At 36.3% G+C, this 27,125-nt stretch overlaps 1 protein-coding gene across 3 annotated transcripts in view; it reads left to right on the top strand.

The window, feature by feature from the left end:
- The window catches only part of XRN1 (5'-3' exoribonuclease 1), a 167,377-nt gene extending 145,604 nt beyond the window's left edge, over positions 1–21,773 (top strand). The window contains exons 34-42 of one of the 3 annotated variants that reach the window (XM_081077719.1): positions 8,518–8,576; positions 9,825–9,935; positions 10,087–10,209; positions 10,670–10,829; positions 12,502–12,683; positions 14,321–14,434; positions 14,528–14,630; positions 19,981–20,141; positions 20,632–21,773. In XM_081077719.1, the coding sequence (XP_080933845.1) occupies positions 8,518–8,576; positions 9,825–9,935; positions 10,087–10,209; positions 10,670–10,829; positions 12,502–12,683; positions 14,321–14,434; positions 14,528–14,630; positions 19,981–20,141; positions 20,632–20,934 (1,316 nt within the window). In that variant the 3' untranslated portion in view covers positions 20,935–21,773. The remainder of the gene's footprint in view (positions 1–8,517; positions 8,577–9,824; positions 9,936–10,086; positions 10,210–10,669; positions 10,830–12,501; positions 12,684–14,320; positions 14,435–14,527; positions 14,631–19,980; positions 20,142–20,631) is intronic. The other 2 variants (XM_081077720.1, XM_081077718.1) reach the window with 2 other exon arrangements.
- Positions 21,774–27,125: the final 5,352 nt, after the last annotated feature.

Genomic DNA, 27,125 nt, shown 5'->3' with positions numbered 1-27,125 from the left:
TCAGTTAGTTCTGCTTTGATTTTGTTATTTCCTTTCTTCTGATGACCTTGGGTTTCACTGGTTCTTCTTTTTGTAGTTCTTTAAGGTGTAACATGAGGTTATTTATTTGGGATTTTTCTTGTTTCTTGAGATAGGCCTGTAATGATATAAATTTCCCTCTTAAAACTGCTTTCACTGCATCCCAAAAATTTTGGTAGGATGTATTTTCATTGTCATTTGTTTCTATGTATCTTTTGATCTAATTTCTTCTTTGACCCAGTCATTCTTTAAAAGTATGTTATTTAATCTTCATGTATTTGTGTTTTTTCCTGCTTTCTTTTTGCAGTTGATATCCAATTTCAAAGCCTTGTGATCAGAGAATATGCTTGGTATGATTTCAATCTTCTTAAATTTGCTGAGGCTGATTTTACGTCCCAATATATGGTCTGTCCTTGAGAATGTTCCATGTACATTAGAAAAGCATGTATAGTCTGATGTTTTAGGATGAAGTGCTCTATATGTCAATTATGTGCATTTCGTCTAATGTGTCATTTAGGGCTGCTATTTTGTTATTTATATTCTGTTTGGATGATCTATCCATACCTGTCAATGATGTTTTAAGTACCCTAGTATAAGTGTGCTTTGGTCAATTTCTCCCTTTAGTTCAGTAGTAGTTGCTTGGTATACTTCGGTGCCACCTGATTGAGGGCCTAAATATTGATGACTGTTATGTCTTCTTGTTGTATAGTCCCCTTTACCATTATGAAATGTCCATCTTTGTCTCTTGTTATTTATTTCACCGTGAAGTCTGTTTCATCCGATATCATTATGGCTACACCTGATTTTCTCTGCGTAACATTTGCTTGGAGTGTCAATTTCCACCCTTTCACTTTGAGTCTATGTTTGTCCTTGTAACTGAGATGTGTCTTTTGGAGACAGCATATGGTTGGGTTTAGTTTTTTGATCCAATGTGCTACTCTGTGCGTTTTTATTAGTGAGTTCAGTCCATTTACGTTTAGGGTGATTATTGATATGTGAGGATTTCCTGTCATTCTATCTTTAGTTTTCTGGTAAGGCTGTGTCTCCATTGTTTCTTTGCCTTTTTGTTGTTGTCCATTATTTCTGTGTGTTGGTATTCTATGACGTTTCCCTCTATTTCTTCTTTCATTACAGTATATATTTCAGTTTTGGATTTTTTTTTTTTGAGTGGTTACCCTTAAATTATGTGAAAGAAAGTTTGATATTTAGAGTATTCCGTTTTCTTCAGTACGCTTACTTTCTCCATTTCCATATTCCAGTTCAGGCCTTTACTCTCCCCTTTTTTATGTTGCCACAAATTGTCCCTGTTGATGGTGGTCAAATAGCCTCCTTAGTATTTCTTTAGTGCAGGTCGTGTATTAGAAAATTCCCTCAGCTTCTGTATGTCTGGAAAGGTCTTCATTCCTCCTTCATATCTAAAGGATATCTTTGCTGGATATATTATTCTTGGCTTATAATTTCTCTCTTTCAATAGTTTGAATATTTGGTTCCACTCCCTCCTGGCTTGTAGAGTGTCTGCTGAAAAATCTGATGATAATCTAATGGCTTTCCTTTGTAGGTTACGGTCTTTTTTTCCCTGGTTGTCTTGAGGATTCTTTCTTTGTCGTTGATTTTAGACAGCTTCAATACAATGTGCCTTGGTGAAGGCCTGTTGGGTTGAGGTAATTAGGTGTTCTATTTGCTTCTTGGATTCGAGAATCCAGTTCTGTCCACAAGTTTGGGAAGTTCTCATCGACAATTTGTTTGAACATATTCTCTGTTCCCTTCTCTCTTTCTTCTCCTTCTGGTATGCCCATTATTCTTATATTGCTCTTTCTGATGGAGTCAGAAAGTTATTGCTGAGTTCTTTCAATTCTTTTAAGTCAAGTCTCTTTCTTCTTCCATCTCTGTCATTTCCAGGTTTCTATCTTCGATGTCACCGATTCTTTCCTCCCATCTGGTCAACTCTACTATCTAAGCTGGTTATTTCATTCTTAATTTCTTCTATTGAGTTCTTAATCTCCAGAAATTGGGATTCTCCTCTGTTAATAGTTCGCCTGGGTCACAGGGCGCAGTGTCCTTGTGGGTATGCAGAGAGCTTTTGAAATTCCAAAGCTCTTCCTGCACCAGATTCAGAGCCTGTATGTTTCAGCAGTTCTACTTTCTTCTGCAAGGATCCGCCCAGATAGGTGGGATCAGGGGCATGGTTGGTTGTGAGAGGTGGCCCAGAGCAATTGCTGCGACCACCACCACAGCCGGTCCTTCTTCCACAGCGCCCTCCCTCTTGCCAGAACTAGTTGGACTGCGAATCTGTGTCTGCAGTGCACAGTTCTCAGAACAGCAAATATTCTGTTCTTTTGATCTGACACTGCTACTATTCTGCTTCTAGCACCGGGCAGGTTGGGTCGGGGCGAGCTCTGGGATGGTAAGAAGGGGGCGGCTAGTCTCAGTGCCTAAGGCATCCTTGTCAAAAATCAATTGACAATACATGTATGGGTTTATTTCTGGCCTCTCAATTGTATTCCATTGCTCTGTATGCCATCTTCTTGGGAACAACACACCATCATAATTACTGTTCCTTTGTTGTAACTTTTGAAATTGGGAAGTTTGATTCCCTCGACTTTGTTTTCTTTTTCCAGATTGTTTTGTCTGTTCTGATCCCTTACATTTTCATATGAATTTATGATCAGTTTATCTATTTCTGCAAAAGTGGCAACTGGAATTTTTATAGGGATTGTTTTGAATCTGTAGATCACTTTGGGTGGTATTATCATTGTATCAATACTCAGTGTTTTTATCCATGAGTACATCTTTCCATTTATTTAGATCTTCTTTGATTTATTTCAGTGATGTCTTATACTTTTCAGTGTACAAGTCTTACACTTTTTTGTTAAGTTTATTTCTAAGTATTGTATTCTTTTTTATTTCTATTGTCAGTGGAACTGTTTTCTTAAAAAATATTTTTGATTATTCATGGCTATATATAGAAATAAAACTGAATTTTGTGTACTAATCTTATATCCTTCCATCTTGCCAAACTTGTTTATTAGCCCTACTTTTTGTGGCCACTGCAAATAGAGATAGTTTTACTTTTTATTGTAAAATCCAGATTTCTTTTATTTCTTTTTCTTGCCCAATTGCTGTGGCTGGAACAACTAATATGATGTTGAATATAAGTGGTGAAAGTGGACATCGTTATCTTGTCTTGATCTTAGGAATAAGCTTTCTTCATTTTTTTAAATTAAAGTTTATTGGGGTGACAATGGTTAGTAAAGTTACATAGGTTTCAAGTGTACAATTCTGTAATACATCATATCACATTGTGTGTTCACCACCCAGAGTCAGTTCTATTTCCATCACCATATATTTGATCCTCTTTACCCTCATCTACCACCCTCTCCCCCCTTAACCTCTGGTAACCACTAAACTATTATCTATGTCTATGAGTTTTTGTTTATTTGTTTTGCTGCTTTCAGTTTTATATCCCACATATCAGTGAAATCAGATGGTTCTCGACTTTTTCTGTCTGATTTAGCATAATAGTCTCAAGATCTATCCAGGTTGTCACAAATGGCACTGTTGCATTTTTTCTTATCACAGAGTAGTATTTCATTGTGTATACATACCACATCTTTTTTATCCAATCATCTATCGAAGGACACTTTGGTTGTTTTCATGTCTTAACCACCATAAAAAAAGCTGCAGTGAGCATCGGAGCACATATGTTTTTATGGATAAATGTCTTCAGATTGTATTGAGTAGATACCCAGGAGAGGGATTGCTGAGTCATATGGTAATTCTATTCGTAACTTTTTGAGGAACCTCCACACTGCCTTCCATAACGGCTGCACCAGTCTGCATTCCCACCAACAGTGTATAAGGGTTCCTTTTTCTCCACAGCCTCCACAACACTTGTTACTATTTGTCTTATTGATGATAGCCATTCTGACTGGTGTGAGGTGATATCTCATTGTGGTTTTCATTTGCATTTCTCTGATGATTAGTGATGTTGAGCATTTTTTCATATGTCTATTAGCCATTTGTATGTCCTCTTTGGAGAAATGTCTATTCAGGTCCTCTGCCCATATTTTAATTAGATTGTTTGTTTTGTTGTTGTTGAGTTGTATAAATCCCTTATATATTTTGGATATTCGCCCCTTATTGGAGGCATTCTTTGCAAATATCTTCTCCCATTCAGTTGGTTGCCTCTTTGTCGATGGTTTCTTTTGCTGTGCAGAAGCTTTTTAGTTTCACATAATCCCATTAACTTATTTTAGCTTTTACTTCCCTTGCCTTTGATATCAAATTCATAAAATGCTCTTTGAACCCAAGATCCATAAGTTTAGTACCTATGTTTTCTTCTAGAACAATAATAATCAAAACAGTATGGTGGGCTGGCCTGGTGGCTCCGGCGGTTGGAGCTCTGTGCTCCTAACACCAAAGGCTGCTGGTTCGATTCTCACATGGGCCAGTGGGCTCTCAACCACAAGGTTGCCGTCAATTCCCGCAAGGGATGGTAGGTTGATGCCCTGCAACTGACAACGGCTACTGGACCTGGAGCTGAGCTGCGCCCTCCACAACTAAGATTGAAAGGACGGCTTGACTTGGAAAAAGTCCTGGAAGTACACATTGTTCCTAATAAAGTCCTGTTCCCCTTCCCCAATAAAATCTTTAAAAAAAAACAAAAACAGTATGGTATTGGCAGAAAAATAGACACACAAACCAGTGGAATAGAATTGAAAACCCAGAAATTAACCCACATAAATATAGACAGATATTTTCAACAAAGGAGCCAAAAACATACAATGGAGAAAAGACAGCCTCTTCAATAAATGGTGCTGGGAGAATTGGAAAACCACATGCAAAAGAATTAAACTAGACTGTTATCTGTCACCATGTACCAAAATTAATTGAAAACGGATCAAAGACCTAAACAGATGACCTGAAATAATAAGCTGTCAATCTTTCAACGTTAAGTGTAATATTAGCTGTGGGGTTTGGGTGGATGCTCTGTATTAAGTGAGAACATTCCCTTCTACTCCTAGGTATTTTGTTTTGTTATTTTATAAGGATGTTAGATTTTGTCAAATTCTATTTCTGTGTCTATTGAGATGATCATTGGTTCATGTCCTTTATTCATTATTATGGTACATTCCATTGATTGGTTTTCATATGTTGAAATAATTTGTCATTCCTGGGATTAACTCCACTAGATCAATGGAGTATAATCTTTTCCATATGCTACAAGATTTACTAATATTTTTTTGAGGATTTTTGCAGCTATATTCATAAGGGATATTTTTAAGTTTCTTGTCTCATGATGTCTTTGATTTTGATATCATGGTAATACTGACCTCATAGAATGTTGGAAATAACACTTTGAAAGAGTTACCACCTTATTCTTATCTCTCTGGTTATTGGTTTTCACCAAAAATTCTTGCTGTTATTTTTCAAGGCTACTGGTGCTGGAGACTGAAAATGAGACTAGGGCAAGTTAAAATGCCAGAAAACTCGCTGTTCTTACTGAGATTTATTCTTTTTTTCTTGAATAAACATTTCCCAGATTGTGGCAAGCCTTTGATTAACTTCCATAGTTCTGAAAATTTGGATTCTAGTAATTTATGTCTATTTTCTTTTTGCTTTTATGGAGGAGAGAATTTTTAGATATCCTTACTCTGACATTTGTGCTGTCTCCTCACTGACTACTTTTTGAGATAAATTTTATTTACAGTAATCTAATTACTTTTTGTGCATAAACACTTACTAATTAAATTACTCCAAACTGTATTACAGATTTTTGTTAAAAATAGGTACAAATATTTTGTTGTTAATATTTTCTTACTTAGCTTGTATATTTGTACTCTTTTCCTTCCTGTAGTAGTACCATGTTTCCCCCCAAATAAGACCAGGTCTTACGCCATTTTTCCCTGAAAATAAGACTGGGTGTTATATATAATTTTTGCTCCAAAAGACACAGTAGGGCATATTTTCAGAGGATGTCTTATTTTTTTCATGTACAACAATCTGCATTTATTCAAATAGTCATGTCATCTTCTTTTGGAACATTGTCATAATGTACTAAATGTGTCCGTCTGGCTGACAATCTTAACGGGCTTATTTTTGGGGTAGATCTTATTTTCGGGAAACATGGTATCTACTATGTTCCAAGCACAGTAAGGACTGAGAATCTTCACCTTGTACTTACTTTTTCTCTTTTCTTAATTGAAGTATCCCCAAATTGCAGTAAATTACTCTTTATGTTCAAAATATGACTCATTTGTTATTCATTCATTTATTCAACTGCTATTTATTGAGTTATTATGTGCCTGGTACTATTCTAGATGCTGGAAATACATGAGTGAATAAGACAGACAAGTTTTTCTGCCTAATGAACTTCACATTCTAAAGTGGAATCTGATAATAGGCAAATAAACAGTAAATTTCATAATCTGTAGTAATGTAAGTGCTCTGATTAAAAATAAAGCAGATTATGAGAACAGAGTGGTAGGGGTCCTATTTTAAATAGGATGCTCAAGGAATACCTGTTTGAGGACATAACATTTGAATAGAGACCCAAATAAAAGGAGAGTGGAACGGGATAAGCTATGCAGAAAGCTTGCTAAAGAGCTTTCCAGCAGAAGAAACATCAAGTGCATAGTCCTAATTCTATTTCATTATATATTATATATGCATTGGTATTTTATGTATTTATCTAGTACATGTAGTATTGAAATCGTTTTTTAAAATGTTTTTATAAAAAGCTATTTTTTAAAACATTTTGGTGGTTTTATAACTTCAGTTTGGTTGGTAAGTGCTAAACTGTTTTTTTGCACCAATATCTACTGTATTTTGCTTTGTATAATGTGCTTCTATGTACAATGCGCACCCACATTTTTGGCCCAAACTTTCAGGGGAAAAAATCTTTTGTTTTTATTTTTTAATTGAAATTTTTATTTCTTTACTTTTAGGTACTTGCTTTTTGTATTATAAAGGAATTTTAGCACTTTTTTTTAACATATTGTACAAGATATTTTATTTAACACATAATTACAAAACACAGACATAAAGTACAAGAAATTTTATGTACCAGTAACAAATTTAGGATATTTACACATCACAAAAGGTTAAGAGCTCTCTGTAGTTACAAGTTCATTGTAAGTTCAACAAAACCAATTATTGTATTCCAGGGTATTATTTTGCATATGGATATCATTATTGATTTCTAGAGTTACACTTTTAACTCATAAGCAAAAATTAAAGAATTAAAAACATTTATGTAGATATGGAATTAGCACTACACATGTATAATGAACATCATTATTTTTCCTCATAAATTTGGGCAAAAAAGTGTCCATTGTACATGGCAAAATGTTATATTTTCTTTTATATTTTAAGTTAAATATAGACTAATATCCCTATACATCTGATATAGCTTAAAGATTTTATATTTAATTTCTGTAAATGGTGATTTCTCTTCAAATTCTTGTTTACATAAATATATGTAAACTATTTGCATTATATGGAATTCCAATTAGTTTTCTTGTGTGTATGTCTCCATGCAGGTTTAAGGTCAATATCCATCAACTCACTTTTTCTTCGTTCCCTTTTTGTAAGATTACTCCTTCCCTTCCTCTCTTCCTCCCCTCCCACTTTCTTTCCCCTCTGTTCCTACTCTTCCCTTTCTTTTCCAGCTTTGTCCCTTTCTTCCCTCCTTTTTCATCCCACCCCTTACCTCCCTCCTATTCTCTTCTCTCAGTTCTTCCTTACCTTCTCCTTTTTCCTTTGTCCCTTCCTTCCTTCCTTCCTTTTTTCCTTCTTTCCTTCCTTTTTTCCTTCCTTCCTGCCTTCCCTCCTTCCTTCCTTCTCTTTTCTTCTCTCTTCCATCCTCTTCTAAGTTATCCTTTTCATTTCCTCTACCGTTCTCCTAATTTCTCCTTAACATTCATACTAAAATAGCTTCCTAATTGGTCTCTTAATCTCCTATTTATTCAATAAGCCACTGTGGTATTTCAGTCTTCCTAAGGCATGGTTGTGATCAGATCACCACGTTCTCAAAACCTTTCTGTGATTGATGGCCACTGCCTACCCCTTTCATTCCATAGTCTTCAGTACTTCATAGATTACGGCTCCCACCTGCTTGTGCAGTTCAGTTAAGCTCCATTGTACTCCTTAACCTCCAGTGGGACGGGTCTGTTTAGAGTTTTATAAACACATTCCTTGCTCTCTGTTTCCATGTCTTTTCTCCTATTATTTCCTTTGCCTGGAATACATAGCCTCCTACTCTGCCCTTTGGAAACCTGTTATCCTTCAAGGCTCAATTAGATGCCACCTTTACTTTCCCGTATTGTTATCTGTGGGTACCTCTTCTCCCCCTCGTCCAGATTATAAGCTCCTCAAGATCAGGGCCTTTGTCTTCTTGGAATTCTGAGAATTTTTAACACAGTCCCTTGCAGTAGTAAATACTTAGTAAATTTAATTGGTGTGCAAAATTTACCAAAATTTCTATTTTCTTGCCCCTAGTTAAAGAAGAGTATAAGAGTAAAACTGAGAGTGGGACACAAAAAATGTCAAATAAGCAGGTAAGCTTTTGTTTTTTAAAATCTTTTTTTAAATATTATGGTAAGCTTTCTTAAAAATTAAATTTTTACTAGCCAACTTTTTATTGTAATTCATGGCTCTGACTGAATATTGCAGCCTTTTAATCAGATCCTTAGGTGTGTGGCAAGAGGGCGCTAAAGTGTAGCCTAACAGTCACGTGGCTGGGAAGGTGCATAGCTAGAGTCTAGGATCTGGAACTGGAAGTAGCTGAATCCCTGGTTCTGCTGTTTAATAGTTGGGTGGCCTTGAGCAGTTCATTCATCTGTCAGCCTCAATTTCTTCATCTTTAAAATGGAGATAAAAATAGATCACTTGTTTCTCTCAATATACAGTCTATACATACAAACATACAAACATACCTATGTACATAAATGTATATATGTATACATATATGAAATATATGGAAATATGTTTATATATACAATCAAAGTATACGGATTGACATAGCAAAGTTAACAGTTAATTCTGTGGAGTTAGGTTGGTAGGGGAAGCTGAGATTTATGTTTTATATAGTCTCTGCTATTTGATATGAAATATGTATACATTTTATAATCAAAATATAGCAAATTTTAATCTAAAATATTCAACGTGTACGCTTATGATGTGTGCATTTTCTGTATGTATATTATATTTTAATATAGAATTTGAAAAAATTACTTCTTATAAGCTAGTAATATGTTAAATTTATAAAAAGAGATCTTGGCTGAATATTTGGCACATAGCAGGCTCTCAGTAAATGGAACCCATTAATATTTAGATATCAGTAAAATGGTTGAATTGCATGACTTTTAACGCTCTCTCCCTCTGAAACTTTTATGCTGTAATGTCCTTTCTTCTAGAAAAAGGGTTTATACACTTTTCATGCCATGGATCTCTTTGGTGAAGCCTATGCACTCTTTCCCAGAATAATGTTTTGATGCTAAAATAAAATACATAAGATTTGAGAGAAAATAAATTGGGTTGAAATAGAATTAGAATCATCCCTATTATAGTTTATTGCCTACATTCATAATTAAAGGAAATGCTAAATCTTATTTAAATGTTAATGAAGGTAAAGATGTAATTTTTTTTGTCATCCAAGCTTACAGGCTCCCCCCCTACATTTTTTTTCTTATGATACAAATAGGAGACTATCACATTAAAAAGTTTACAGCAATTTATTTAGAACACTATTAAGTAGTAACTATAAGTTTTATTTGCACTAAAAGCTCATTCCTACTCTTTTATAGACATTTGGAGGGGCTGCCAAATGTAATATTAAGCTATTGAAGAGACATGAAAGTGCAGAAGTTTCAGAAAACCAAAAGGTTGTGACTAGTTATCCAAATGCTATTAATAAGGTAAAAGCCCATTTATTCAATTTATCTTCCCAAACTTTAACACCTGGGAAGATAATTGGGTGAAAGTTTAATAGTCATTTTGTACATAAAACTTAGTTTTTTCTGTGTTCTTGTACTTTTGTCTTCATGCACAAATGTTCATTTTTTTTAGCCTAACACTGGAATTGAGAACTTTTTAGCGTCCTTGAATATCTCCAAAGAAAATGAAGTACAGTCATCTCGTAATGAAGAGGCCCCAAGTGAAGCACATTTGTCTCCACAGTCATTTGCTATGGTTTGTATTCTGTGGGAGCTTTTGTGCTGCTGCAATTTCACACTCGTTGGCCCTGCATCCGTACCCCATGCAACCTTAAAACACTTTGTCTCATGTAGACCGGTGTGTCGCATCGCTGCTGTCGTCCTGTGAGCAAAACCAGGCTGCCCTGGGCAACTAAGCCATTGTTTTCTTTTATTCCCTTTAAATTAAACATAGCTCCCTGGCTTTTCAAACATTGCTAATAGGCAATTTGATCAAAAGTTAAGCAGAAGGATAAGTATTATTTCTATGCCAGGAAATGAGAGTTGTTTTTGTTTTAACTCGAAGCTATTGATTTTCCTTATTCTCAGTCTAAATGTAGTTATTGTTTTAATTTTTAACAAAGTAACTCCATTTAAAGAAGGAACATTAAGCTCTGTAACTGTTGCTTTTTCTCCCCTTACTCCCACCATCTACATACCAATCTTTTTCAAAACAGAAGGGCACGAGGATGCTTAAAGAAATTTTAAAAATCGATGGCTCTGACACTGGGGATCATACGAACGAAAAGACACAGTTTGGTAATGAAAGTGCTGTTTCCTCTAACAGAAGAGATGAGTGTGGACCTTCCTCACAGCCTAAACAGAATAAGAAATTAAGTAAGTGAGCTAAATTTAATTACTAATAACCAATATCATTTCAAAAATTCAGTTTATTTTTTATCATATACTTTTAAAGATAAAAGTACTTTTTTTAAAAAGCAATATAATGAAAAGTAACAAATAAGTGTAATTGTGCTTGTATCATTTATACAATAATATAACTTATGTAACCCATTGCTATATAGTTCCTAAATGTCATCTTGTACTATACAGGTACTCATTCTGCAGATCTCAAACCTGGAAAGGTTTTCACATTCTAGCTCTTTTTCCTCAGTAATTTAAAAATTATTATGTAACTTAAATACATCACTTTTCTAAAATTCTCTTTTCCTATTTATAAAATGAGAATAACGTTGTGATAATTATATGACCTGTATAAGGCAGTTAGCACTGTGTCTGGTACATCATCGGTGCCAATAATTGATAATAGCATTATGTTAAAATAATTTGACCAACATATAAATGGAAGAAGCTATAAAATAAATGTAAAATAATTAATGGAGAGACATTGGAGACTGGGCACTGGCCCTAAATCTGTGAAGCCTATAGCATAACAGCTGGCACAGAGCTGGATTTCGTCGAACGTCCATCGTTGCCCCGACCCTCAATGCCCCCTATACTTTAGAATTTTGTCTATGTAATATCTGCAAAAGGCTACCAAGAAGAATCACTAATGCAAAAGTAGGTGGGGACAGAAGTTTCTCAGAGAGGTAAAAAACATTTTGAAATAAGCAGATCTGAGTTTATTAAATATCAAAATCTGGAACAAAATCAGGGCCTAGCTCCATTTATACTCCAGTGAATATTGGGATAAATACTTAATTAAAAATTCCAATAACTATTAGGAAACTAGTTATTTATCGTAGTAACAGTTCTTGAAATAGAGCAAAATAAAATTTTAAAACTCAGAATTGGATAACAATGGTCTCATGATCAGAAACAAGTAACTTTTACTTTATTTCAGTATAGTGAAAAAAGCATACACTTGAGAGTCAAGAGCTCAGAATCCAGCCCATGTTACAGAACTGAGATCTGTGACTTTGGGCAACCCACTTAACCTTTTTAAAATCTATGCTAGTAAGAGGTTTAGATTTATCCTTCACAGGAGTATGCTCTTGTTCTATTAGTGAGTTTGTTGATCATAAAAAATTTGAACTTTCAGAATTTTTAAATCATTTTCTGTATAAAAGCACTTAAAACACTTAATTTCAGGAAAAATTTTAGAAGCATCATTTGGAGCACAGAAGCACTCACCTATGTGTCTCAGAATATAAAATGGATTATGAGAAGTAAGACTAAAGCCAAGGCCTCAAAACTTACCAGTTAATTATAAATCAGTTCAAGAAAGCCATTTGCTTGTTTAAATTTTACCTGTAAAATAACTGTGTAGTCATTAATCTCTCAAGATGTTCATTTTTGGCAGTCAGCAACTTATCATATCTTAAAATCTTTTCTAAATCATGTATCATTAATCAATCACAACACCTAAAAATCTGTGTTGAATTCTTAGTAATTTTAGGCAGTGCCAAATAGATCTTATATTTGCTTCCTGGGAGAATCCTCTTTTTACCTTTTAACAATTTCCTTCGTGTATTCTATGAAACCCTGCGGTACTGCATAGTTTCAGATATCATTTAATATAGCTGTGTCCTTTTCCCCTTTTTGGTAGCATCTTATGTGAACCGGCCTCACAGCGCTGGTGAGTACCACAGTGCCCAGCCTCTGGACAGCGTGTGCTGGCCTGCTCCCAGCCACGCCCCTCCCATGTCCACACCAGTGACCGAACTTTCTCGAATTTGTTCCCTTGTTGGAATGCCACAGCCAGATTTCTCCTTTCTTAGAACCCCACAGGTATAGTATACTACTATTCCATTTATAGAAGTTGTTTAATACTGAGCTTCAATAATTGACTGAAAATCTTTGGCTAAAAAAAAAAAATCTAATAGTGCTGACTTTTTTGAGCATCATCAACTCATACTTTTCACTCTGGCTGTTCCATTTATGTGGAGCCAGAGCCCTCAAAGAGGCTGACAGAGGAACCTCGGCAGCAGGGAGCCTAACTGCATTCTTTAGACGGATAGCATCTCAGTTTAAAGGAGCAGTTTTCAAATGTTTTGGTCTCAGTAGCTCCCACTTTTTTTTGAGGACCCCAAAGAATTTTGTTTACTTGTGTTATATCCATAGTTCCCGTATTACAGATTAAAATGGAAAATTATTTTAAATATTTATTGTTTATTTTAAATAAGTTTTCCAAAATATTTGGTGAGAAGAGTGGCATTGCTTTACAGTTTTGCAAATCTTTTCCATGTCTAGCTTAATAGAAGAAGCTAGATTCTCGTATTTGCTTCTTACTCTCAGTCTCTTGTGATATGTTGTTTTGGTTGAAATATATGAAGAAAATTCAGCCACAGATAAATAGTTGGAAAAAGGGAGAGAATTTTAATAGTGGATATAATTGTGGATATTTTTTGATACTACATTAAAATGTGGTATTTTCTTAAAAGTTAGTTGCAATGTAGAATCTGAAACTACTCCAATGAACTTTTTGTCCTCTGTATATTTATGGGAAAATGAGCAAAAAGGCAAATAGCATCTTAATACTGTTATTGAAATAGTTTGATCTCAGGGACCCCTGGAAAGGGTCACAGGGACCCCCGGGTACCTAGACTGCACCTTGAGAACCACTGGCTACAAGGAAGGTTGATTTTTTCTTTTTGCATTCGAGTTCTTGATACAGTCTCACCCAAAACAGAAAGCAGAATTAAATTCTGGCTACCTTTTGGAAAAGTAGATTTTTTTTTTAAAATATCACTTCTGCAAAAGAAAGAAATATATAATGTAAAGAGTTATAATTTAAATGTGAATATAGAATCAGTCAACACCTCTGAGTCGTTTAGATTTTGGCAGTTAATTCATATAATAAAATAGCTGCTGTTTGGAGGATGGTATAATGTAAGGGTCAGCAAATTGTTTCTGTAAATGTCCAGATAATAAATGTTTTAGACTTTGCAGGCTGTGTTGTCTCTGTCACAACTACTCAGCTCTGCAAACAGCCACAGACAATACATAAAAGAATGAACTCAGGCTGTGTTCCAATAAAACCTTATTTACAAAAACAAGTGGAAGGTCTCATTTCCCAACCCTTGATGTAAAGAAAAGTTTTGCTGGCCCTCATGTGCATTAGGGTGCTTGACCCTACAGCTAAATTTAAAAGCATTTTATTTTGTAAACACTGAACATTGAGGCAACAATTCTAAACTTTTTGCATGGCAACCCTAAGCTTAAACTTTATTGAACTCTTGATTTCTTTCTCTCTCTCTCTCTCTCTCTCTCTCTCTCTCTCTCTCTCTCTCTCTCTCTCTCTCTTTTTTTTACAAAATGTCAGATGAAATTATTCTACTTGTTTAAAAACTAAGTTCTAAGTTTTGGGGGAGGAGGTCGATCTCCTAGACAGATCACTCCACAGACATTCACATACTCTTTTTCAGACAATGACTGTTTGCCAGGTAAAATTATCTAACTGCTTGCTGGTCCACGGGCCACACTGCCATTCCGAAAATGAAGCCAAGGAAAAAGCCTCACTTTTTGCTCTACAACAATTAGTGAGAACTGCTCATGACTCCTCTACTACGTCTTAATCAATCTCTATAGATGTGTTTGTTACACTGTCTTATAACTTTTGAATTCTTCCATAGGGCTCCTTAGGAGTGAATTTCCCTTTGCCTCCACCAATATTTCCAAATTATCCTCCTACTATACCACCTGGAACCATTCCTCCGGTTTTTCCCCAACCTACTGGTAAGATATTTTGGTCTTCTAAATACTTTATTGAGTTATTATTTTTAGAAAGTTCTTTTAAGATGCATCATTTTGAAGAAACCAAGAAACTTGTCCAACTTGTCCAAGTGTCTAGGGACTATAGGAAAGAACTGTGAGAAGTAAGCCTGAAACCAGAGCCTGCAGAATCATCTACAAATGCCACTCCCCTCCTACAGCCTCTAGTGTGCCAGAGTAGGATGGTTTTTTGTTCTTGGCAGCACCTCTGCCCCAGGAGCTGCCAACAGATGAATCTGGGTGTGAGGTAGACATTAAAACTTAGTGAGGGGGCTGGCCCGGTCGCTCAGGTGGTTGGAGCTCCGTGCTCCTAACTCCGAAGGCTGCCGGTTCAATTCCCACATGGGCCAGTGGGCTCTCAGCCACAAGGTTGCTGGTTCAACTCCTTGAGTCCCGCAAGGGATGGTGGGCAGCGCCCCCTGCAACTAAGATTGAACAGGGCACCTTGAGCTGAGCTGCCACTGAGCTCACGGATGGCTCAGTTGGTTGGAGCACAGGCTCTCAACCACAAGGTTGCCGGTTCGACCCCCGCAAGGGATGGTGGGCTGTGCCCCCTGCAACTAGCAATGGCAACTGGACCTAGGGCTGAGCTGCGCCCTCCACAGCTAAGACTGAAAGGACGCTTGAAGCTGAATGACACTCTCCACAACTAAGATTGAAGGGACAACAACTTGACTTGGAAAAACATCCTGGAAGTACACACTGTTCCCCAATAAAAGTCCTGTTCCCCCTCCCCAATAAAATCTTAAAAAAAAAAAAAAAACAGGAAAAAATAGAAATAAAGGGAATAAAAAACAGGTAAGGTTTTGGAGCTGTGGATGTGAAAGAAACTGTCCATGATGATGAGGGAAATGAAGAGGGAAGAGGTTGTTTAAGCTTACTGTGTGTTTCCTAATATTCTCTCATAATTGCCTTCCTCCATCAAACATAGTGCCTGAGTTAGTCAGCAGGTTGCTCGTGCTTCCTGCAGCCAGTTGGTGACATCCCAAAGTGCTGGGAGGTTGGACAGGTCACTGTTGAGTCAGGGCTCCTTTTGTGTGGTTGGCTGGCGTTGAAAAAATCATCAACCTCTTTAAGACTCCATTTTCTTATTTATGTTAGATGTGTCCAGGATCTCTTTGAGACTAACATTTTGTAATTTTCTGATCCTAAATCTTAAGTTCATTAAACATTTCCTTTATTACCCCCTTTTCCTGATGATAGTTGGCTTCTTCATATCCTAATCATTATCATTTTAAAACCAATAAATTTTTTATTTCAAATTTAATAAATTACCTTTCTGAGTCTACTATATGCCAGGTATTTTTCTAAGAGCTCTACATATCTAATCCTCTCTATAAACATTAGAGACATTAATAATGCTGATTACATAAGTTATCCTTTCTCTTTGCCTAAACTCCATTAAACTGAGAATAAGTTATTTTAAAAGCATAAATTTATAAAGACAAAGAGATGAGAAGAAATATCAGCAAATTAAGGATTTGAAAAAATTTTGTGATGAGAAAAGCAGTTGAAAAAATGATAACCAATTTAGCAGAGCAGTGTTAGGCTACAAACTAAAGTGTCTATAGAAGACACTGATGAGCAGATTGTCCCTCACAGTTCCCAAGAGACTCAGAACTGGAAAGTGTCAGAAGCTACCAGACCTTCAGAGGAGGCATGGGTGGAGGAGACGGGGATTGGTTCAAGTGCATGTGGAATGGTGGGACCTCTCCCCATATTCTTCCCTACACAGCCAGGCAGCTGCCTCTTCACCTCTTCAGGCAAAAGACTGAAGGTGTGCTCTCCAGAGGGCTGCCTGATCCGAGGACACCAGGCTCAGAGTGGGGAATGAGGTATCATGCTGGAAACTGACATGAAGATGAATTTTGTTTTCCCCGTCCTATTCCCCGATTATTAGCAGCCAAAGCCCAGAAAGGAAGTTGGTGGATGATTCTTTTGAGAAATTCACTGAACTCCACAGAAGACCTACTGACTTTTGGAGGGTGTCTCAACCAAAACGCTGTCTCACTACCCAGTCATCCTTGACAGAAGCCCTCAGCCATCCAGCCCTGCCCCCTCCACACACACACGCACTTCTTCTAATCACTGTTTCAGTGTCTTGCTCTTTAATATGAATAGGTACTAGACTGTGAGAGATCCTGAACATTTAAGGAAAAGAAGATCTCTAAAATTAAAAGAGTCCAAAGCAGAGAGAAATGAAAGGGACCTGGAAACGATAATATAGGAAATAAGACTTCAAAAATAGCCATCGTTAATATTATTAGTGAAATAAAACAGTATGGCACCAAAAAATAAGAACAAGAATGTATGGAAAAAAAAGAATAATTGGAGAACAAGAATTAAATGTTGAGTCCAATTTTTAAAACTCCATAGATAAAGCCCTAGCCAAGCCATGGAAATCTCAGAAAGAAGAACAAGACAAAAGGTGGAAAATAAGAAAGAAGGGAGATTTAGAGGAACAGTGCACAGATCCAACACCCATCTCATTGGAGTTCCAGAAAAAAGAGACCAGAGATAGTGGAAAGGAGGAAAAGTATCAAAGAAATAGATAAGAAAGTTTCTTGGACTAAAGGATATGCATCTCTAAATGGAAAGGACCACTAACTGCTTACCACAGTGAAGAAAAAGAGACACAATTGTCTTGAAATTCAGAAGACGAGTCATGGTCTGAAGAGGTCAGAGAGGAGGCGAAAATACATTTGAAAGATAAGAGTCAGAATGGTATTTTACTATTTAACGGTAGAAGCTAGAAAGCAGCTGAGCATTGAACACCACAGAATCCTAAGGCAGAATTAGTTTCATCTTAGGTTTCTCTGTATAGCCAAACTGAGAATCTAGTTCAAGGGTAGAATACAGATATTTTCAGACATGTAAATCGACTTCTTATACACCCTTTCAAGATGCTACTGGATTATAAACTCCAGCAAAATAAAGTATTTTTTAAAAAAAAGGGAAAAGGAAGAAATCCATGAGACTGAACCACAAGAGATCCAGTATACTTACGCAATAAATGGAAATCCCAAGATGCCAGCTGCTCTGCAGGTCTAGAAAGTAACTCATCCTAATTGGAAAAGCAGGGGGAGGTCTTGCCAGGTAGATAGTTATCTGATAGATGGGAAGAATTTGGGAAAGCATTAAGGATAAGTACACAGAAGACTAAGGAGTTTTTAAAAGACAATTACTTTTAAAAGGGTTAAAAAAAAGTTTTATAAGAAAAAAACAATCAGAGTACCCTACTTGGCTCTGCAGTGACAGTTTTACATAATCACATATCATAAACACTGCTTATATACTTAAACAAATACTGTGATACACTTACATTGGGAGGACAGGACAAGTAGTAATGGGTGTAAAATATCTGAATTTTGATCGATCTTAATAAGAAGTCAATAGATCTAAAAATGCCTAAAATTGAAAAATCACTAGTAGTATAAGCAAATTATTGAAGAGTGTGGAAATAAACAGCTAAAACAGTTAAATCTGGGATGAAACAGGTGACTACTGTATTATGTTGAAAATCTTTTTTTATTACAATGTGTATGTAGTACCTTTATTTTTTTGAAAAACGTAATTTGTCTAAGTAGCAGAACTGGCATTCAAACCTGTGTCTGACTAGACTGGCATTCCTTTGCCTGGATAAGCAATGTTTTAGTCATAAAATTTTTATGACATAAGGGATCTGATATTTTCATATAACTCAGGGTAGTACGTTCACTCTAAATTGCAAAATCTAATTTGATTGCTTCTTCACTTTCAAAAATGAATCCAGTAACTATATATAAATTAATTTTAAGTAATAAGTATGTGTAGGCTACCTAAAGGTGTACCTACAGGCTTCTCTACAAAAAGAATTAGTGTTATGAGACTGTATGAGTGTTATGAGACTGAAAGGAATGTTTTCCCCATTGATATTTTACAGCTTGATATTTTACCTTTCTCATCCTGATTATTATATTTATGCTCATTACTCTATCGTGTTTATGTCGTGTGCTCATACCTAGCAAGACCTGTGAGGTTGGAATTGGGATTCCTTCAGTCTTGTAACAGGTGCTCTTCAATGTTCCAGTTGAAATCTGTGATATACATAAAAGCAAAGAGGTGTGAATGTTAATCAGGAGAAAAACTTAATCATCAGATTAACATTTTAAAGTTATTTTGTAGACGTCTGTGGTGTGAAACAGTCCCAAAGGAAAAAGTGGAGGAAAACGTATTTTATGTTGAGAACAGTGATTTATCGGGGAAATTGTGGGGCTGACCTATGTGTATATAAGGTTAACATAGCATCTTTTAAATAGATCTGCTTAACATTATGACTGCCACCAAAGTTGCTTATAGGTATTATCAAGAATAGTTTTCTAAGTCCTAGTAGTGTTTTTCTACTAGTTTTCTTCATCCTGGAATTTGTGCATGTATAAGTCATAACACTAAGCTATATTATGATCCTTTCTCCTAAAGTTTCTTAAGTGTCTGGATTTTAGTTAAGCTATACTATATGACAGTTCAGGCTGCCTTTATATCTCTCTGAAAAGAAAGTTTGAACACAGCATGTATTCTTTAGTCGAAATGTGCGGGTGTCTCAGTTGTCACTGGTTAATGCACTTGCCCCAGATGCCACACTGATATGACAGCATACAAGTCACCGACGAGCTTGTTCACAACACAGATGCCCGCGCCCCTCCGCCACAGATTTATTGAGTCTGAGGCATTGCCCATGAATCTGTATTTCACAAGCTCTCCAGGTGATTCAGGTACACAAATCAGGTTTGGGAACTGCTGGTTCAGTGTACTTTTAATAAGGAAGAGAATGTAAATTTTAAAAAGTCCTGGAATTACAAATATTAGACTAGGGAAAAGAAAGATTATGCACGTCATGAATGTGATCAGATTTGAAGACTTGAGCTTTTGGGGTTTTTTGTAGGCTGGGATCACTGTGGGAGCAACTTAGCATTGCGGGCTGATGAGATCCTTAAGATTTCTCTCTTTGTGCTCTGGATATTCTCCCCCCAAAGGATGGTTTCATGACCCTTTTGTTACTTTTTAAAACAGTATCACAAATATTCCTACAGCTCCTTTCAGTGTGTGTTACTCTTGGCCTCCGTAGGCCAGACAGCATAATGATAAGCTGACGTCTGTGGATTGTTCGCAGTCCTAGGCTTCTGAGGATGAATGTTGTAAGCAAGGTTAATCCTAAGTTACGTGTATGACTCTCTGCCAAAGCAAACAAAGCCAAGAAGGGCAATACAAGGGGGTCTTAAATTTCAGGGCTTCGATGGTACCATTTTACTAAAAAGTGTTCCGTGATTTTTAACAGCTAATATAATGCCTCCATCATCTCATCTCTTTGGCTCAATGCCATGGGGACCATCAGTGCCAGTTTCTGGAAAGCCCTTCCATCACAATTCGTATTCCGGGACTGTGCCTGTGGCTGGAGGGATGGCAGCTGGTGTGCACAACCAGTTCATACCTCTACAGGTGAGATCTGGAAATAGAATTCTTAGTTTTGTAAGAGAATTAATTGTTTAATGTTCAAAGACTGTTGATAAAACTGTGTTTATTCAATAATTACTTATTCAGTGCCAACCAGAAGCCCAGTATTGGTCTGGGTGCTGAGATTATATATTATGACCAGTGGTGACCAGTGTGACCTGGTCCCTGCTGTCTGAGTTTGTGTTCTAATAGATAATAATAATTGGAGCAAGCAATAATACCCTTTACTAGCACAAAGCGATTTAAAAACAGGAATGTACATTTTCTTTATATTTAAGTTGTGGGGAATTTTTAAATATTTTATTTTTAACTAAATTCCTTTCATTTCTAAAGTCTGGTTTGGAGATTATAAGTGGAAGTCATAAGTCAGTAGTTATTGGCAAATATATACAATGTGGTTTATGATATTTAATGGCACTAGTTGTGTTTTTTTTTTGTCTACACTGTTAATTAATGATTCTCTTATTCCGTAAAGGTTACTAAAAAAAGGGTTGCAAACAAAAAGAACTTGGAGAATAAGGAGGCCCTGAGTTCTCGAGCCACCCCTCTTCAGACTAGCCAGCCAGGGTCTTCTGATGTCACCAAAGGGACTCCGCAGGAGTGTTCATCAGCTTCCTTGAAGTCCTCTCAGATGACGCAGCCTGTGTCTTCTTCTCAAGTTGAAGCTGCCTCCCAGGCTCATAGTACACCTCATCAGAAGTCAACACCAAGCTCTTCTTCAAGAAGAAAATCAAGAAAACTGGCTGTCAATTTTGGCATTTCTAAACCTTCTGAATAAATTTGGTACTTGGAATTAATTTCTTTCCACCCACCTTTTTATCAATCCATATCTGTGCCATTAATTAGAATGTGCTGTTTTAAAATAATGTGTTCCAATTGAAAATTTTTAATTTTTAAGTTGTCAGGCACTTTTCATGCTGTTAAATAACTATCTATCAAATTGTGCATCTCAAATATGTACAGTTTGTTTCATGTCAATTATCCCTCAATAAAGCTGTTTTAAAAAGACCAAATTAAACCTTCTGTTAAAATAATGCCAGTAAACCGAGCATTGAAATGTAGCACTCTCACCACTGGCCTCACCTTTAGAAGCGTCCTGAACTATGAATTAGACATCAGATTATAATAATAAACATTTTTTACACTGTCATTGGGGGATAATTAAATGGAGCATGAAAATTGGGCCTCAAGTATAATTGACTGAATATGGATTTTATTTTTCTCTTTAATTATGTCACAGAATTGTCAGGATAATGCCTCTTATTTATAGCAGTTCTCTTCGGTTCCATTGTTGGCGAGGGTCCTTTAGACCTGCTCTGAAATGACCACACCTGTCGTGGTGCTGCCGGTTTTGCTTTATTCTAAATTTTGTACCAAAGCAACTTTAGAAAACTCATCAGAATATTTCATTTAACCACTTAGAATTATAAATAGCATTCTAGTTTTGAGTAATTAATTACAATTTTTTAGATTATTCAAGAACCAGCATTGGTAATTTCTAATGAAATTAAGTTTCAAAATCTACAGGGTACAATGATTACAAATTAATCTCTTAAGAGAGTAAAGTACAAAATAGTAATCATGCTGTTAATTAAAATAAATTGCGTTATTTTTCTGTACAGCTTTTTACCTGCTTACTTAAACATATATGAGAGCTCCGTTGTTGGTCCATGTGTAGTGCTTCCTGGAATTGATGAAATTCTGATTTTTATAAAATTCCAAAGTGTGCTATATTATGGGCACAATCACTTTCTGATATACATTATTTACATGACAAAGCCTCTCATTCTATTTCCATATTTTGAGCTTTATACTGAACTCTTCAGTGACTGGCATTCTGTGTTTTCATGTCATGTGTGGGTGTGTATTGTACAAGCTGTGGCTGTTGAAATTATTTTAGAATTTATGAAAATTTATCAGTGATACCAGGTGTGAGTATATATATATATATATATATATATATACACACACATGTATATATATATATATAGTATATACACTTTATATAGTGTATATATATACATATATATATACACTAAAGTTTATACACTTTAGTTTTTGTGATATGCTTATATTTTTAAGGAAATAAGTTATACTTTTTAAAACCACAATTTTTATATGGAGCTGCTTATATCTAATTTCATTTAGTTCATTGAAAACTCTGCCATGAGTCTTAGTCTCTGTGTTTTTTTAAATGCTGGTATTGAACTGAATGGATTCCTTTAACTGCTAATGTGAGAATGTTGATGGGATATTTGTATATTAGTGGTTCCTTTAGTGTCAGAGATAAATGTTCATTATCTGTCATTTATTATAGTCATGTGAATTTCTGTGATTTTATTTTTTGTTGATTTCCTAGATTCAGATGTTCATTGGTTTCCAGCATTTCCTTATTTATCTGTAGTGGGATCTTGAGTAATGAGGCTCAGGTAATTCTCAGTGTTTGTCCTTACAGCCTCACAAACTACTTGTTTTAAAAGGAAATATCTATTATGGGAAGACAATACAAAAAAGTTAAATTGTGACAGTAATACGCTGTTAACCTCTAACTCCTTTAAAGCATGTAATCTTTTTCACCTTACATAACTGTCCAAACTCGGGCATTCAAGAATTGCCTCACTCATCACTCCTGTGTGACTCCTCGGTAAAGAGTGTACAGCCCACATCTCTTTTAGGTCGCAGAGGAAGGAACACATGCAATCTTCTGAAAACTCCAAGAGAAATGTCAGTAAGCTGAGTGCCACTGAACCCATAGGGTATGTCACCAGTATTTGAGCAAAGCAAGGTGACAGTTTGACATGGATAGGCAGTAAAAGTGTTTTCTTTTCATTCCTTCTTCTCTTTTCTTAAAACCTATTATTCTAAAGGTCAAGCTTGAAGAGAGATGAAAGCAGGAGACAGCTCTATAATGACTAGCTAGTGGTCAGGCGTCCCTGTAGACTCTTCTTGTGGACCTAGGCCACACGTGAGTGTGTGGTCAGTAGGAGGCAGAGGCTATTTCCATCTCGTGGCACCGTGATCTCCAGGAGGCTAGACAGCGATATTGGGGGAACTCACTATAGTTCCTTTCCGGATGGGGCAGACTCAACCACCCCAAAGTTTAGAAACATGTCTATCCAACTGTGGAGTCTGCTGTGGGCTGTTTGTGAAAACGGTGCATGTGTAGGCACGGAAAAGCAGTTCCCCAAACTGCTGCTTGTTTCCACCTGACCAGCTGTTCAGTCCTTGTTCTGTCAATTTTTTTCTTTTTTTTTGAGCACATTAATGAGTTTTAAAGATTGATCCTTCTAGTTTCATTGTTTCATTTCACAATTTCCTACATTATCTGAGTTTTATAATGTGATAGATAGAACATAGTAATTGATTTAAACATCGGGCAGACCAAAGTCTTAAACATCTGAGACTCAATGACATGAAAAATTAATTTCACCTCTCTGTGTACCTTGGTTTCAATTTAAGGCTTTTCTTGTTTTTCAGAGGGAAAAGTAGTTCTTTGAGAACTAACAAAATAAAGAGGTTTTTTTTTCCTCTATTGGTGGAAGGGATGAAAAATTCATGATGGAGGTTTTTTGTTGTTTATTTCCTTTTCTCTGATCAGGTATTTGGTTTTAGACTGATGTTTTCAAACTAATCTAGATTCTTGGTTTTAAGGGGAGGGGGCAGAAGAAGGTAGTTGGAAGAAAGAAACCAGTTAAATACCAATCACTGCATTTCAGACTACAACATATTTTTCTAGCTTAAGGAAATAGATTAAGCTTCAGGGTCTAATTTATTCACTCACTTTTTAATCATCTTTTCTATTGTATTAATAAACCATCCATTTTCATAGTGATTGTCTAATTTTTACCTTAAGATAGCTAGAACTGTCCAGCTCTTCATTGAAGGTTGTGCTAACATGGTTCATCTCATTGTTCAGAGCAATTTTTTGAAACAACTGTGTACAATATCGTAGCTTTTTGAGCTTGCTGTATTAGTACCATCTTGCTTCCAAATTTTGTTTTTATTGTGGAAGAGAATTTATTTGAGAGAAAGGACTGTGACACGTATTCTCTGCCTTTAAAATAAATGAATCAGTGAAGTTCCCTTATCATTTTTCTAGATATAGTAATAGTACTGAAATGGGCAATGTTCTTTATGTACATTTTGTAAGCTTTGCCAATGAAACAGTCTTTTTTGCAAGAACTTCTTTTCTAAGTCAGTATAAAGCTTAAAATTCTGGAAATGAATGTCTTTCAGACTCATTTGGTTCATATTTCTGTCAGACCTCATGTTGTTGAAACAGACAACCCACAGGATGAAGCGACGGGCAGGTGGAAATTTCACTGTTCATACTGAGTTAACAGCTCGGACATCATAGACCCTCCTTTTGGAGAGAGAGAGAAAAAATATATGAAATAGTTTTAGTAGTTAAGAACATCAGCAATCCAGAGCTGCGTGTGTGTGTGTGTGTGTGTGTGTGTGTGTGTGTGTGTGTGTGTGTGTGTGTGAGAGAGAGAGAGAGAGAGAGAGAGAGAGAGAGAGAGAGACCCAGTACTAACTGCCTTGCTCAGTCAGTGCGTTCGGCCATCTCAAGTGCAATTCGTGATGGAGACTCTGTTTCCAGCAGATAAAGTTTTACACAGTTCAGACTGTAAAAATTAATTTTTTCCACAGTACATTCATTGCTATTGATTATTTCAGCAATTGGTGTACTATTAAATTGCCCCGGCCAAATGATTAAGTTTGTAGATATTTTAGTAATTCAAAGCCAAATTCTTCTGCCGTTTCTAATGAAATCACAGGAGTAGGAATTTGGTCCACAGTTTGCTTTAAGTTCTTTTAATCCTTTTTTAAGGGGCTTCTTTTGTTTGGTTTGGGCCTTTCTTTTTTCTTTTTTTGCTTCAAGTCTCTTACTTTTTTTTTTTTTTTGCTTCTTTGAGTGTTTTCCTATTATTTTGATGCATGAGTAATAGATAGTGTGCTGTATCATTAAAATGTTCAACATTTTGTTCATTTAGACAATACAATTAAGTATAATTCATACATATATATCTTAATTCATTTCTTTTCTCACATAACTATTTTATAAGTAACTAGAATTTTTCATTAGATCTTATACAGAACAGTATTTTATTAAAAATTCAAAAGGGAAGACTTTTTGTGCTCATTTTGTAGTTTTTGTTTTTTAAATATCTTTACATTAACTGCAATTAAAGTGTTTTAAACTTGCATTGGAATGGAATTCGAATGTATTTTTGTGTTGTTAAGTTGTTCATTTGTAGATTTCTAGCATGAAGTTAGCCACAAAATGTTGTGCAAAAGGGTTTTAAAATATAAGTCACTGAAAGAGTTTAAACATTGTACATGTTAAATGCTATATGGATTTTAATTAAACACTTGAGAATGATTTCATAAGCTGTTTGTTCTTGTATGTTTGCATTAATATCAAAAGTGGAAACATTACGATATTCACTTAAATTGCATATTGTTTTATGTCTGTATTTTCAATCATTGTCATTTAGCATAAACTAGACAGCATGGTTGGTAGAAACAGTGTGAATTGTAGATTCAGATGGCTGCTGTTCTGATCTTAGCCCTACTGCTTGCTGGTTGTAAATAGGTCATTGTCATATTAACATTGGCAGGTTATGTAAGAATCTAAGTCCCAGTTTCTTCATCTCCTAAAGAACAAAACAACACCCCTTGTCTTGATAGTATGTATAAAACACTAGGTGCGTAGGTGTATTGCAAATGTTAGTAAATGAGCGTTTGTCACGTGTATATGCACATCTGTTACGTGGGTCCCAAACACGGACGACTCTGGATGGTGGCAAATACCTCCTCCATGCTTTTCCACTGAGTCGCTCTCCAGCAACCAGTTTGTAGGGGTCCCATGTTTCCCTTGTGCATGTGGGAGTCTCTTCTGTTTCTGTTCTTCCTTTTCCATGCCATGATCCCCTCTATCTTTTCTGCTATGCAGGGAAAGGTTCTTACAGAGCCACATAAGAAGACGCTTTAATGCCTACTTATAAGACTGGGGAATCTACAAGACTGACGTCTGGCTAATATTGGCCATGTCTCACAATATAACTGTGATGCATAATTTTACCAAAATCTCTATGGTAGGAGTGGGAAGGAGTTGGAAAGGAGGGATTAAGGTGGTAAGAAAATCTGCTTCCAGCTCTGCCCCATAAACCTGAGACTGTCTCTACTATTGTATTGTATTGACTCAAAACCCCAAGGAGTCACAGTCCCTGTGCTATTTGGCCTCCTTGATCCAGCACGAGGCGTGCGGTCCAGGTACCAGTGGAGTCTTAGCTGCTTTCCTGCTTTATTCCCCAGACGGCATGCTCCCCACACGGAGATCCTCCGTAACTACTCTCCACCCTAACTCTGGCATCAGTGGGCTCCCCCAATCTTGGTGCCAGTATTTTTTTCACTTGAGAATCAAAATTAAAACCTAAACCCACTCAAGTTAACTTAAGAAAAGGAAATTTGTTGTAAGAATATGGGGCAATCTCAGAGAATCCAATCTAGGAAGTACAATCAGTCTTCTAAGAAACAGAACTGTAGGGTGTTACCTTCCAGTTCCCTCTCTGTCTCCCCCAATGGGGCCCTGGGGTCTATGGTGTCTGTGAGTCTCTAGATCAGATCTCTGCTCACTTATGTGTAGTATGGGCAGGCGGGCAAGTCCGCTTGAGGCGCTGCCCCTACTGGGCTATGGGTGGATAAGGAAATGCTGACCTGTTAAAGGCAGACTCTTAAGCAGCTACCACATCCTGGGCCAGCAGCCGGTCCTTACAGTTTTACGTAAATGAAGGCCTGAGAAACAGTTTTGCCCTAACGGTAACCAGAGCTCACTGTCTGTGATGAGCCTGCAAACAGCTCTCATAAAAGAATAACCCCGGTTATTCCACCTTGGAAAATGGTTGTCTTCAGAATTTTCTAGTGCTGTACGGAGTCACTGACTCCCACAGTGGTAGGAGTCTT

The sequence above is a fragment of the Rhinolophus hipposideros genome (assembly GCF_964194185.1).
Source record: "Rhinolophus hipposideros genome assembly, chromosome: 2".
Lineage (NCBI taxonomy): Eukaryota > Metazoa > Chordata > Mammalia > Chiroptera > Rhinolophidae > Rhinolophus > Rhinolophus hipposideros.
The sequence above is the reverse complement of the archived record's forward strand: the minus strand, read 5'-3'. Positions and strand labels throughout refer to the sequence as shown.